The sequence below is a fragment of the Chelon labrosus genome (assembly GCF_963514085.1).
Source record: "Chelon labrosus genome assembly, chromosome: 12".
Lineage (NCBI taxonomy): Eukaryota > Metazoa > Chordata > Actinopteri > Mugiliformes > Mugilidae > Chelon > Chelon labrosus.
In genome coordinates, this window is record NC_140345.1 from 9,660,217 (window position 1) to 9,674,768 (window position 14,552).

The 14,552-nt window shown below is 41.4% G+C and overlaps 1 protein-coding gene across 1 annotated transcript; it reads right to left on the reverse strand.

Moving 5' to 3' along the window:
* Positions 1-639: 639 nt before the first annotated feature.
* On the reverse strand, positions 640-8,482 carry LOC311496705 (BAR/IMD domain-containing adapter protein 2). Its single transcript, XM_084556660.1, has 15 exons — positions 7,527-8,482; positions 7,315-7,390; positions 7,138-7,224; positions 6,442-6,503; positions 6,121-6,192; positions 5,664-5,801; positions 4,966-5,118; positions 4,319-4,495; positions 3,077-3,743; positions 2,779-2,989; positions 2,563-2,625; positions 1,986-2,154; positions 1,837-1,877; positions 1,598-1,660; positions 640-1,239 (listed from the first exon to the last, which is right to left on the reverse strand). The coding sequence occupies exons 1-15, from the start codon at positions 7,572-7,574 to the stop codon at positions 1,167-1,169; spliced, it is 2,100 nt and encodes a 699-aa protein (XP_084412786.1). The 5' UTR covers positions 7,575-8,482; the 3' UTR covers positions 640-1,166.
* Positions 8,483-14,552: the final 6,070 nt, after the last annotated feature.

Sequence of the window (14,552 nt, forward strand, 5' to 3'; positions counted from 1 at the left end):
CAGCTAGCCTAGATGTTCGATAGCTTTAGATTTGGGACTGAAAGGGAATCAAGAAGACATCAAATCCGAAGACTAAACACGCAAATCTCTCATTCTTTAGACGTAAAACCCTCCACAACATGCTACTTTCTAAAAAAAAAAAAACACTTCAATGATGCCACTATCCAAACGTTCAAATATTAACGGTCACAGTTTGTGAAGTTTATGAGCTTTTCTCTGCTGCGCTGTATTTTATCGGAATAATCAAAACTAAGGTAGAATGTAGTATTTCTTCTTTGTATTTAGGATAAAGAGTTAAGGTAAATTATCTATAATTACAAATACTAATATGTAACTTCACAGCAGCAGAATGGATGGCGTTAACCGGCATAAAAATAAAATACATCAGAAAACAACTTGTGCATTCGAACAACAACTAAAATAAAAGTGACACAAAAATAACTGTGTGCCAGTTTCATTACGTATCTCATCCAAACAGTCACATTTTAAAATAAACCAGATACTTTTAATAACTTTAAAAGCTCACCTTCACTGAAACCAGGAAACTGCACCAATATGGCAGCGCCTCAATAAAATATAATACTGTAGCAGAGAAGGAGCCTGTCTTCTTCCTGTAAACACTTCATTAAGGTAAAAGTGCACAATCTGCTATTAGGATCCAGTCCCTAAATCGGCTGAAGACAGAAAACCTTTTTGAATATGGCACAGAAAAAAAATAACCAAATAATAATCAAGAAACAAGAACACACATTTATACGTGTTAGTTATTCTGAATGAGCAAGATACAGAATGCTGATCTCAAACGCTAAGCTAAGAACAACCAAACTCTTTGTAAAAACTAACCTAGAGTTTATAATAATGCCCTCATTTCACTCTCGCATGTTACAGTCGTCGTAAAACCTAAAATTTGGAGGGACTGCATTCATATTTAGAACAGATTAGCCCTTACATATCAAACATTTATATGTGGTTTTAAAAAAGAGGCCTGTTCCTGCACACGGGACACGAGCTGTATTTGATTAAATGAAAAATAGAACATCCAAAGTACTATTCAAAAACAAAAGTCATCATGAGTCAGTGTGCTGTCGGCCTGAGGCCTCGCAGACTGATGAGCCAGAGACCGGAGATCGGAGATCAGGATTCCTGCTGTGGTGGCAATAAAAGGCTCACTCAATGATGGGAGCTGAGCGATCGTTGGTGACAGTTTTTCTGAGCCGGACGTGGGCAAATGGGTTGGGCCTGAAAGGAGGAAACGATAAATGTGGAACACCTCAATTGACGTAAACTGACAAATTAAAGGGGCGCTTCAACAGTTTAGAGCAGTGTTTCCATAAAGTTGTGGGAAATGCAAGAAACATTAAGTAAAGTTAAGCAGCTCTGTGAGGCTGTATTGCACCATCATGCTCCGTGCTCCATGACAACAGCTGACAGGGGTGAGGATAAAGTGGGTCATCAGTAAAGTCGTTAGAAATCAGCATCTCATAGTGATTGTTGAGATGTTTCAGCCTGGATCAAAGACCAGCCAACAGACCATCACTGCCATCCTTAAGGCTGGCTATAGATTAACATTTAGATCAAGACTTTCTTTCATAAATACCTGATAACTTCTTTCTTTAGGTCCTTTTTCCTGGTAAACATGAGTTTATCTAACTCCATGCTCCTAGTTTGCAACAAAAGGTTTATGTTCAGTCCCAAAGCCAAACCCACAGACTTTATAAAACTCCCCCAGAACCAACGCCAATATTCAGTTTTCAAAAATATATATACTATATATATCAAAGTCTATGAATTTGGTGGATTGCTCCTTTAATTAGTGGTGTTGACTTATAAAATTACCTGGTTGGAGAAGGTGGTGGAGAGGCCAAGTCTGAGGTGATCTGTAGAAGAAAGAGGAGACTTCTGAATCCCCATTACTACAAAGCACCTGTGCCTCCCTCTCGGTCGCTCTAGGCATTGACCTGCTCCCACAGTTTTGTGTTTCTGACCTTGTTGCTGTCGGCCATGCTGTACGGGCGTGGACGGAAGGTGCTAACCCTCTGGGGAGGAAGGGAACGCTCCTCCTCTGACTCAGGGGTGAGTGCTGGGAGACCTGAGGATCCCAGTTTGTCAAGCTGTCCGGTACTGGTGCTGTTAGCTTTAGATAAGAAGAGCGAGCTACGCGGAAGGTCACAGGCAGAGAGGAAAGAATACACAGGGTTAAAGGAAACACACTGATAGTGGAGAAATGTTGATTTTGTGTAGATTCATCAGCAGCGCTGTTGCTGTTGGAAAGAGAAGGGACTGAGTTGGGGAAAGACGGTGGAAAGATTGAAAGAGAAGTACTCTCACAGCATTTTATGAGCTTCTGCAACTCTCTGTGTGTCTGGCAGGAAAAATATTTTGATTCATGGAGAATGAAGATGGAAAGGAGAATAAATAAATGATCCCAGATATAATTTTCTGTGAATCGACCGATGCTGTAACTTATCTTCTGGTCAAAGTATTACTGATAAAGGGAGTTTTAAAATGACCAATGATGAATTAATGATTTCCAATTTCAGGGTTTGCTCTTTGCTCTCTTACCTCCCGAGGGGATCCATCTTGCCGTGTTGTGGCTGAGTGTATGAGAAAGGGAACCAGCCTTTCCTGTAAAGGAAAATTTCACTGCATGTAATACTGCAAAAAAAAAAATATTACATTTTCTAACCTGGCCCCAGATGCTTGATAATGATGCTTAATTTAATAGTCAGTAGTTTTCTAATGTGCGCTACATTTGAGGGAATGAGTTGCAAATCTTACCGTCCAGTCCGTTCATTCTGACCGTAGTGCCACCCATCTCTGGGCTCAGAGATGAGCAGAGTGATGTTATCGCCAGGCAGGAACTGCAGCAAGCAAGCCCCGCCCCCACCGCCTCCACTTCCACCACCTTCCGAAGCTCCAGGTGTGTGAGGAAACATGGCCTCCACTCGTGTAGGTCCAGACAGAGGCAGCATCCTGGGGAGACTGGAGCCTGAGTAGAGGAGCAGAAGAATGAAATGAGGAGAGAGGGCTGGGGATGAGGACCCAAACAAAACTGTCATGCTGCATCACATCTCACCCTGAAAACCACCCAGCCTCATTTCACTGACAGGTCTCCTTGGCAGTGGAAGTGTTGCAGTAGCACACATCTCTGTGTTCTTCAGCAGCCAGGGGTTATGTGATGGAGACAAAGTGTTGCTTCCTCCTGGTCCCACCTGCTGGTGCAGTAGCTGCACTGGAGTCATGGCTCTGGAGAGAGGAGCGCTGTGGGGCAGTGGAGGACTGTGAGGTGCACTGTGGGGGATAGGGAGGGTCATGCCCTGCAAAGAGCTGCTGGCCGGAGACAGCTGGCTCAGAGACATCACTGTGGAGGGGATGAGGCTGGGGGAGAGGTTGGACGTGTTTGCGGCCAGGAGGAGAGAGCTCTGCTGGGCTGAGCTGCAAGACGTGGTGGGAGTGGATGCAGCTGGGCTGGCGCTGCCACTGGCGCTGCCACTGGCGCTGCCACTGGCGCTGCTGTCAGGGACGGGGCTGGCTGAAGCACTGATGGGCGTGCTTGTGTGCTGAGGAGACGCTCGTGAGGAACCTCCAGCAGCTCCTCCAGCGGAGGACGCAGAGCGGAAGGTCTGGGGGGAGCCCTGAGGAGGACAGGTGTCGCTCTGGGAGGAGGAAGGGAGTGAGCGCTGCTGCTGGGAGCGATTGGAGTCTCCATTCAGCAGAGGAGGGACTTCTTGAACAGAGAGCCTCTGAGAACAAGAGCAGATCATGGTAACTATCAGAAATCACTGTTTAACTTTGATGGAAAAATTATTTGTGACCACATATTTCTATTAAATTTATAACAAAGTGTGCCGACAACAGATGATATCTCAGACCACACAAGGACCGACAAAGCCTTCAGAGTTTATAAATTTATCTTTTATCAATCACTCGACAATCAGCAATTTCTTAGGGATCAGCAGTAAAGCTAGCTTAAAGTAGTCCTTATTTAAAAATAACTCTTTTGTGAATGTGTCAAAAAACAAAACTGAAACAAAAACAACTAGACTTTCTGGTTTTTCTTGAAGACGTCTCGCCACTCATCCAAGTAGCTGCCTCAGTTTTCTAACATCAGAGTAACATTCATTGGGCGAGAAACAGTACTGGGTGGTTAACAGAGCTCAGTCATGTGAGTTTCAGGTGGGCATCGCCAACAGATGTTCCTAAACAAAACTAAACTACCCACTGGTCATTTAGGACTGAAGAAGCTACTTGGTTGAAAGGTCTCAACGAAGTGCAGAACAGCACAGAAGAGATAGAGTATACATAAGCAGGCTCTGACCTGTTCGGGCTGAGCAGAGCCAAGCTTGGTGTGACGGAGGACCTCTGCGATCCCAGCAGCCCCTGAGCTTTGAGGCGCAGTGTGACGCAGCAGATTCAGAGCGCGCTCTGGGAGCTTTGTTGGCTGAGAACACGACTGCTGCCAAGAGGACAGTTTCTGTGACAGAAGCTCTCTCACCTGGATTGTGTCCAAAAACACAAAAATAAGAACCATTGTTAATGGATGATAATTGCTGTATTTCTTTTCCTACTGTCTTTTTAGATTAGTCAGCAAGTTTTATTATAAAACCAAAAATAAATGTGTTACGCTCTCAATCTCCCAGCTTCTCAAATATATAGTTCCATTATTAAAATCATTTCCTAAAACAGCTGTTCAGTGCCATTTTTCATTAATATATAATGGGGATTATTTTCAGCTGTGGAGTAATACACATTCTTGGGTTAGTGTTTTACAGAATCATGATATGGGATCATTCTAATGCTCTCCAGAGCCACAGTGCAGCCGTATATGTTTTTGGATAAGCTTGAGGGGGAATAAGGCTTTGATTACATATACAAACATGAATGTAGTGAATGAATTGCTAGCTTTGGAGTTTTTATTGAGTGAGGCGGCAGGAAGAGACAGACTCGTGAGCATGAACAGATTACCTTGGAGTGGTAGTTAATGAGCAGTTTGGTGACACAGCACTGTCTGTCCACCAGGAAGCAGTATCGTCGCCTCTCCTCGGTGAGTGCAGACTTGTATCCCGCAGCCACCAGCGTGTCGAGCTCGCCTTGACGGCGACTCATTAGCTCCACAAACTGAAGGGACAGTCAGAGATTTTACTGCAAACTTAAACATCGCATTTCTAATCACAAGCACATTCCCCAAAGATAAGGTGACCTTTGATGTACAATGTATAGAGGGAGGAATAACAGAGAGGCCTGAAGAAATATGTGACATAATTTCCTGGCTGTTGCCAAATGATAACAAAATCTTAATCACGAAACACTATCCTTTGCAGCAGGGACCTTTTTACCCTTGATTTCCTTTTTTTCATCCCCTCTCTTGGCCAAATCCTCTCACCCTCTTATATCATTCATATTTCCTCCAAGTAAAGGTTTTGCACAGAGTTCCTTGTTTTCTGAAAAATCAGCTGAAGCAGATTGACCTTTAATCTTTTCCACACAAACGCTCACGCAACTCTTTTTAATCTGCTGTAATGCTGCCTGAGATGTTTAGGATCCACGTATTTGAAGGATTTCTCAAATGAAAGAGGCCAAACTAACTTTGGCATACTTGTTTTCACAGCTTTTGGGTCACATGTAACCGGTTTGACTCAGTTTGGTCTTTAAACTTCAGTCACCTGCATCTCTCTGTCTCCGTATTTGTTGGGGTGACGGCTGCCCTGGCTCTTCCTGCGGAGTTTTTTCAGCTGGGACTGGCAGCGCTCGATGGACTCGGACTTAGATCTTCGCTCACTCTGATATTTCTTTAGGGTGGCCTGAGAGGAAAGGAAAAAGGTCAGATATAGATGCATTTGATCAAATGAATATTGAAGATTTAAGTACAGCTTTACCAACAATCGGGAAATGTTTAACTTTTTTAAAACTCACTCTGCAAAAATAAACTGTGTTGTGCATAATTTCTCTCTCCGTGCCTTTTTTGTCTGCATCTTTACCTTCTTAAGCATTAATTAAAAGCAAAACATTTCTTAAAAGTAATCCTGAACACCCTGCTGGTCCCACAACTACTCAAAAGTAGACTGAGCCTAGAAAACTGACATTCAGTTAAATAGCTTGATCGTCACTGTGTTAACTTACTGTGAGGTATTTGATGTCCAGCTCCAGCTTCTGCTCCAACTGGGCGAGCAGCTCGGAGTGAAACAGCTTCAACTGTCAATAAATAAAGTGATTTAAAGAAGCATTTGAAACAACATACTCCGATATGTCACCATGCATGTCGAAGTTTCTCCTGAGAAACATGCTACCTTCTGATGCAAAGCTCATATTCTATTAAGTGTCTGCTAAAAATAAAACGTGGACCTGCCACAATGCATCACGGCACCAATATTCACCCAAACATTGATCATGTGATTATATAACAGAGGCATGAATTGATCAGGCTGATATCTGGTCTCTTACCACGTCTTCCAGCTGCACCTGGATCTGTCTGTGGACCTCGGCCATCTGAAACAATGTGTCTCCTGTGAGGAGCAGCAGAGCAGTGAAGGCATCAGCGTCACATGATTTAGTCTGAAGAAAACCATTTCCTGTTTTTATTTGTAAAAGTGCACCTTCAGACTTTGAGAAGGTATGGACAGTGAGAGCTAATATGTGGTGTGTGCCCTGATAATGGCTGCTCTGTATCAGCATGCACAGATCTGCGAGACACCGGCATCAAACGCAGATAACAGGCCCATAAAAGTGTTATAAACTCGCTGCTTTGACAAAATTTCTGATTCACATAGTGGCGGTCAGCTATGAGTCTGTCCCTCGGTCACACAGCGCTGTAGTATGTGGTGGCTGGCATCTCGCCCTCCGACACTCCTGCCTGCCTCCCCCGCTGTTTTCAGCATTACAATGAGATCATGTGGTGTTGTTAATCTCCCAACAATGGCCCTTCTCTCTCCCCTTGCCTCTGTTCTCTGCCTCTCGCTCTCTCTCTCTCTCTCTCTACATTTCCTCATCCCCTCTTGTCTTCATCTCCTCGCTCAAAAACACATGCAGACCGTTTCCCACTTCTCCCCAGCTGTCACGGTGACTCAATAAACTTTATTAGGTCTAAAAGAAACTCATGTTTATTTTCTCCCGGTCCTCCTCTACCAGCCGCCCACTCACCCAGCTCTTTGGAGCCTTGGCTGTCGCTCGCCAGTTCTCCAAGTTTCACCAAGGCATCGAAGTAGCCCTTGGCAGCCACGGTCACTCCTGAAGAAGAAGAAAAAAAATTATCCTTACATCTTTACTGAGGATAAATTAAAGCCTCTTGGCATCTGAGTTAACTTATGTTGGACTAACCTGTCAGGGCCTTCTCATAATGTTTCCCCATAGTCACAAAGTTCTTTAGACTGGGGTTGAACTGGTCCAGTATCCCCTGATGGCAACGATACACACAAGTGTCACATTTAAATCCACAAAGCGGTTGAACATTTCTATGGATGTCAGGTTTATTGCACGGTTTATTGTGGGATTCACTCTAGGACCAGACAAATATTTGACCGCAGTTGTACCTTGTAGACATTTTCTGTCATCTTGTTGACCTCGTCGGTTCGAGACATTTTTCCTTCTGCAAACTTTCCGCTGTCACTGTGTGTGTCTGTATTGTCTTGTCCTCCTGGCGCTCACGTCTCTAAGCTCTACAGAAAACACATGTCCCCTAAAAGAGAACAGACGAAGATATAATTCATTGCAATTTATCAAAATGACCATCAAAACACACAAAACAAGCATTTAATGAATAAGGCTTGACACAGTTTCTAAATGATTCTAAAATGACAATCTCTGGGTTTCAGATCAATTTAACAAGTGCACACTAATTGATAAAAACAATTAATAAAACTCACAGTGAATCCGTCAAATACCAATACTAAACCAACAATCACAACTACTTTGGAAAATTCTTCCTTGCAATCAAGATTTCTCTCCAAAGGAAGTGTTTATGTCTTCATACTGTGTTTTTTCAGGATTGTCTTTCAAAAAGGACTGAAAGTGTAGGATTTAAATGAGCTAAAGGACTTTCAAGGCCACTGAGACATCACAACAAGCGACGAGGCTCATATTGGGTTTCGTCTGAGGGCAGCGGCGTTATTTTCACAAGGATCCCGTCCGTGTCTCAGCTGCCAGTTCTTACATTATCGCTCCACAACACTGCAACCCAAATATTTCTTCAAGATTCGTGTGCCAGGCGAGTTATACCATTTCAGATAAGAACAATGGACTCCTCCAGTCTGAGTCACAGGTGTCAGAGCTCTGAATAAACACGCGACAACAATGTTTCCTTGGCAGAGAGGACGATCAAGAGGGGGGACTGCTGCGGGGTCAGAGGATTTCCAGTCTGGATTTGATGGCAAAAAGACTGGTTTTCTCAGAGCGGCCCGCCTTTGTTATGGCAGTGAGATTACAGAGAACGGTGACCCAGATCAACTAATAGTATATGACACAAAGAAAACATTTCCAGTCTCTTGCTCATTAAGGCCACCCTGATGCGGTCTGTAATTTGTTAGGGGAGAATACAGTCTGCTGTAGCACAAGATAAAAAGAGAAAACCGTGCCCTTACTTTGTATTTTTTATTAAGTTTGCAGGGTTTTGTAAGTCTGCACACTTTTCAAACTTAAGCAAATAACAAAGATTCAGTTTTTATATTCCAGTTTAAGAAATAAAGTGCTGTTTGTTTCGGGATGCAACAGGAAAAGTCTGCAGGTGGTTGAGGCGCTAATACAGAAGGTGCATTCATGTGCCTCTTTAAATTTCTTCAAACGTAACAGGATATAAACAATTTAAAAGAATCTGCAACTTTGACGATTTTACTTGTTTGCGTTCTCCATCTCTGTTTTGATGGAGACTGTGAAACAATATATTTGGGTTTCAGGAAAAAAAAGTGAGAACTGCCTATTGACTTTAAAGAAACTGTAATTGGCATTTTCTGGATAGCCTTATCATCACTGCCAAAAATCACCAAAAACACCATAATGTAAAGAATGCATGCAACATGAAAACATAACTTTGAATTTTGTAAGGCCTGTTTTAAGGTGAAATGCTCCCGGTTATGCATCTTGCATTTCTCTAAACCTAAATTAGTTGTTTAATCTTGTAGCTAAAGCAGCACTCCAGCACGAAATTAACCTCTCTCTTCCACACCGTCTCCCCTCAGCTAAGATAGATGAGTCTTTTGAGTTGACTAAGAGACACGAGAAGTATCCAAATAATTAACAGAAGTTTATGCAAGGCTTGATTTTAAGTGGAAACACAAATAAATCTGAGCAGATTTCTCCTGAGTTTTTTTTCCTTTGGCTGCACAGTCCAATACCAGCTACCTGTTGATCTCAAGCATTTGTGCAACAGTAACTAATAATTCAGCTACTTAAAAAAGAAGAAGAAGTTACATACCTTTTCAGGTCTCATTGTGGGAAACGATAAAGGCTTCCTGCGTGTCTTTGAGTGTTTAATGAACAGTATAACACCCCCTCCTTTCTTCCCATTAGGCTACTTTCCCTCTCCGTTAGTTAGTGGGGGGTTGTTTCATCCAGCAGAGCACTAAATCTCAACTCCCCTCCACCCCTTTTTCACATGGCCCTCTCTTTTTCCTCTCTCACACAGCTTCTCCCTCTCCTCTCCTCACTCTGCCTCTCTTTACTCCCAGGAATCGGGGTCAGATATTCGGTGCCGTTCAGTACCTTTCCTCATTACTGAGCCGATTACCAACATGCCTTCACGCCCGCAGAAACCGGCCAGAAAACCACCACCACCACCACCTCCACCACCAGTGCGACCAGCTCCCTGCCGTTGGAAACCACAGTCAGCCTCCCATTCTGCCTCTGCCTCTCTCTGTCTCCCTCTCTCACTCAGGCAGAATAACAATGAGCCAACGGGACCTCGCCTGAATAGCAGCAGGAGGAGAATAATGACTTGAACTTTTTAAGCCAAAGACAGAGCAGCACAGGCAGGCCTATCACTGGCCTACATACACCCGGCCCATCGCACATTCCTGCTTCTCAGACTGAGGACAGAGGAGGAGGAGGAGGAGGAGGCCCTGCATGGACACTGCCTGGCCTTTCATTTACTGCAATAAACTGAGCAGAAGATTAAAGGCTGATATAAGAAATAAAGGTGCTGCAGAGGGGAGTTTAAAGTGGTGGAAAAAGTCTCCAAACAGTTTAGGGTGAAGTATAACTGAGTAGATTTACTTGAGTACTGCATATAAGTAAAGTATTTTACTTTACCAGTGCCCTAGTGAGGAGTTTAGAAACACTGGGGTCCAATCTATCTAACTTTACTTGTTGTTGTTTTTTCCACTTTGTGTAGGTTAATTGTTCAGTTGCACTTTCCTTAAATTTGATTGTTAACAAACTAATCTAAAACTCTAAAAATTGAAACACAGTGACTCAAAGCACAATATATGAATCTGTTTATAAAATACACAACAAACACTGAAGAATGTACACTTCCTTTAGACTGATCCAAAAAGAATGGCAATAGAATGACGGCCGTATATTTTACAAAGCAATGCACTTTGAGTATTACCTAACAGTAAATAAAATAGCCTACAACATTAAATTGCTGCTTACATACAAATATTTTTTGTAATACAGAAACACCGCGGGGCCAATGAGTGATAAGTACTTTATTTTTTGACACTTCAAATAACTTTATAATTGGAGTTTGAGAAAATGAGTTAATCTGTATATGATAAAAGAAACTGTTATTCTATAATTGGAGCCATAATTTAATGTCACTGCCAAAATATCTGGATTTCGGGAATAACAAAATTACCACATTTTAGGGATTCATGCAACAAACAAGATTACTAAATAAACTTTTTACTACTGATTTACCTTTACACGAGTTAAGCCATGAGATCCCAACACCGTATAGCTTTATAAATACATTCTTAATCTGTCTAGTAGATGAGTAAGAATGAAATAAGATTGACTTGTGTTGAAACTGAACCTAACAGACCATATTGCAAAAGTAAATCAGTGTGTGCTTAAAAACTTAAAGCTGCATCAAAGGATTTTGACCACTAGAGGGCAGAAGAACTTCATAGAACCATAAGAATATATTGGCAGTCCTGCCATGTTGCATCAGCAAAGTGACTTGTATTTTAGCAAAATATATATGAATAAACAAAATATTGTATGGTAATTACATATCCAGATATACAACAAAAAACATACCCTACATTGTTATATCATTATATACTGTATATGATGATTATACATTTTATATTTGGACCCAACAAACTCCAAAGAAGAAAACTACTGAATTAACATTGCTAGTTAGTCGCTAACTTTATTTGAGCTGCTGGAAACAAGTTTGATTACAGCACGGGAACTCAATTATAAGGTAACAAACATTAAATTAATGATACTGAAGCTCTATGGGACTAACAACTGTGTTCCTGGTCATTTTTTTCCCCCTCACTGTAAAATACAAACTAATAAATGCAGCTTAAAATAAAAACAAAAGTAAGACACGGTGAGAAAAGAGGTAATGATCTTTTTCACAGAGTGGATTTAATATTAACATGTTTGTTTTGTTTGTTTGTATTTTAATGTGTGCCTTAGTTATTATTTAGTAATATGTTATTTCTATTTTGCAGGTTTGCAATGAAAATAGAAAAACTATATGTAAAAGAATGCTGCTTTGCACTTGTGTATTATGGGTTTATTTAAATTTCTTTGAAGGCCACATTAAAATAATATACATGTATGTATAATACCAGTTATGTTTCAAAAGATATAAATATCATCACCTGTGGAAAGTTCAGGTGTTTGTCTTGTTTTGCAGTAGCAGGTGTTTCCCCTAGAGGTGGCGATCGTATCACATCACTTCCTACAGCAAGTTCCCTCCAAGATACTGAACCAGCAGCACAGTGGGGTGAAACAAGTGCTACATTTGTGTCTGGAGCATCTAAAAAGTTAGGTAGGAAACTGAAATTCATGAACACATGTAGAAATGTATGTGAAAAAAAGCAGAGAAGTCCATTTTAAATGAAGACACTGAGACATTCAGCAGAGCCACAGTGTAAATCATTTTCTACTGAGGTATTTCCACAGACCAGACCTCTGTAATGATTTTTAATTATTATCAAAACAAATCAAACACATCAAACACTAGATCAAAATGTCTTTAATCTGTAGCAGGCTGTCTGGAAGCATCTCTTCTTTTAACAGACCAGACGTCCTCTCCTGCTAAGACGTCACATCATCAGACTCCAGCTCAGCAACCGTAGCAGACGAGCGTGCTCTGTGTGGTTCTGGGTCACCTGTTTGAGTATGTAGGGGGAATATTGGAGCGTCTGTGGTCTCATGTCCTTGGACTTGAGCCGTAAAGCTGTTTGTGTCCACTCACTTCCTCTGGGACTAATTAGCACAAGATAAGGAGATTGACAGACAACACGCCTCTCTCTGACCTATTAACAATAAAGATTAGTCATCTTCTCCCATCTATGTTCCTGCCATCATGCGAGATGCAGAAAAGACAAGATCAAGAAGGACTTTTTAATTTAAAGTAAACTGTGAGAGAAACTGAGTAGAAACGCTGAGTGACTGAGCAGCATGTACGTGTGGATTAAGTATTTGTCTACACATCATTTATAATTAGATGTAGTTCTAAAATAATATCCTATTGTGGCCATGTGTGTGTGTCGAATGAGAAGACATAATTATAGCTGTACGCTCATTGACATTTCACAGCACGTTGCTTCAGAAAATATACAGATTTAAAAAAAACAAAAACAAATGGTCTGTATTTAGTCTTTTCTTTTTAAGGTTTTGCAGACTTGAAGACACAACATTGACATCCTGTTCAGACACCTCTGGGGAACTTTCTTAATTAAGATGTACATGATGAGACAGACAGAGTACAAGTCAGAGAGCCAGGTCATGATCTTTGACCTCTCACCTTATTCACACCAAAAGGTCACCGCAGTAATCTTTCAACAGGTGTCAAATGACCTTAAAGGACATCTTTAACTTTATTCTCACCGCTCTGACTCTTAGATGGATGGATTAAAATGTCTACTTGTACCAATGAAACTGTCTGCAGACGAGCATTTTTGAAAAGACTGAGATAAAAAAAACAATAGTAAGATTGAAGAATTTCTAGAAAAGAAAAAACTGAATGTGTCTGTTTTTGTTTTGTTAACCCGGATATTAAACAGACACTCGGAGGCACAGCAAGTGTCTGACATATGCCACTGTGTCTGAACCTGTTATCTTTGTTAATGGAAGTATAAGTGTCAACGCTGTAATCAACATGCTGCCTCCGTCGTTCGTGTGTGATTTTCTTTGACCTTAAAGCGGCCATCTGCCGTCCTGCCGCTGCCTGTCTGGCTGCCAGTCAGACAAGGAACTAATCAGCCCAATTACTCTCGTGCTGAGATCTAGGTGAGCTCTGTGGCATGTTCTGGAGGAGGTGAGGCCACTATTTATTCCGTGTTAGACAGGATTGGTAAAGGGGTGGCCAAACTATAAAATGTATACAGTACATTTGTCAGAGTTGTGAATCTGATTAATCTCAGTGGGGTGAAAACAAAGATGGTGGAGGAGCACAGATGCCAAAAAGTCTGACAGGAAAAGAGGTGTGGCCTTCTAAGAAAAGTAAACAACAAAGAAGAAGAAGGAGGGGAGGAGGAGGAGAGAAAAGAGAGGTAGAGACAATGAAGGAGGGATAAAAAGAGTTGAGCACTCCCCTGGAGTAAATCTCTCAATCTGATCAGTGTGTGGGGAGGACTGACTAACTCACAGCGTGGAAGCTGTAAGGTAAGGACTCCAATATTCATTTATCTTCACCCCATGCAGAGCAATATGTAAAGTACATTTATGCATATATGTGCAGCTGGATAGTGTGTGATAATAATGTCAGAGGTGTAACGCAGATAAGAACCATAATGTTGGTGTTTAAAACAAATAGAAGCTTTAGATCGTCCCGATTAAAGGGAAGTTAAATGAAATACGGTTATCTGAAAAACAAATCAGGTCCACTGTTCTATAATGGGCACAAAACTTTTTATATTTTATTTATTTGGTTTTCTGTTACTCTACTTGACTGTGTGCCAAAATTGGCTGAACTACACTCACTTCATTAGGTACACCAGTGAAATCGAATTCATTTTATTAAAACAGTCATGCGCTCAGTCTTGTCTTCATGAAGGTTATAGTGTTCAGCGTTCATTTAAAATAACAGAGAGTGATGTAGGTTCAGCTGTGTTCTCATGTTGGAGGCTGTGGTTTGTGGTACTGTTGAGTTGTATTGTCTTGTACTGACAAGTGGTTCTACTGTTTTGACATATTTTGACCTAATGATTTTGCAAGTGAGTGTTTATTTCCCTAAAATGAACAATTAGAGGGAATATGAAGTTCAGACTGCATGGAGATGTATTCAGGTGTGAGGGGAAACTGTTACTGATGAGAACGTGTGTAGATATTATCACTCAAAAAGTAAAGTGGGCTTTTCAGTGACTTTTTAAACAATTTACTGAAATGTGTTAAACTTTCTTTATAGAGGCGTTGTTCAAGAAAGATAATGCTGGCTC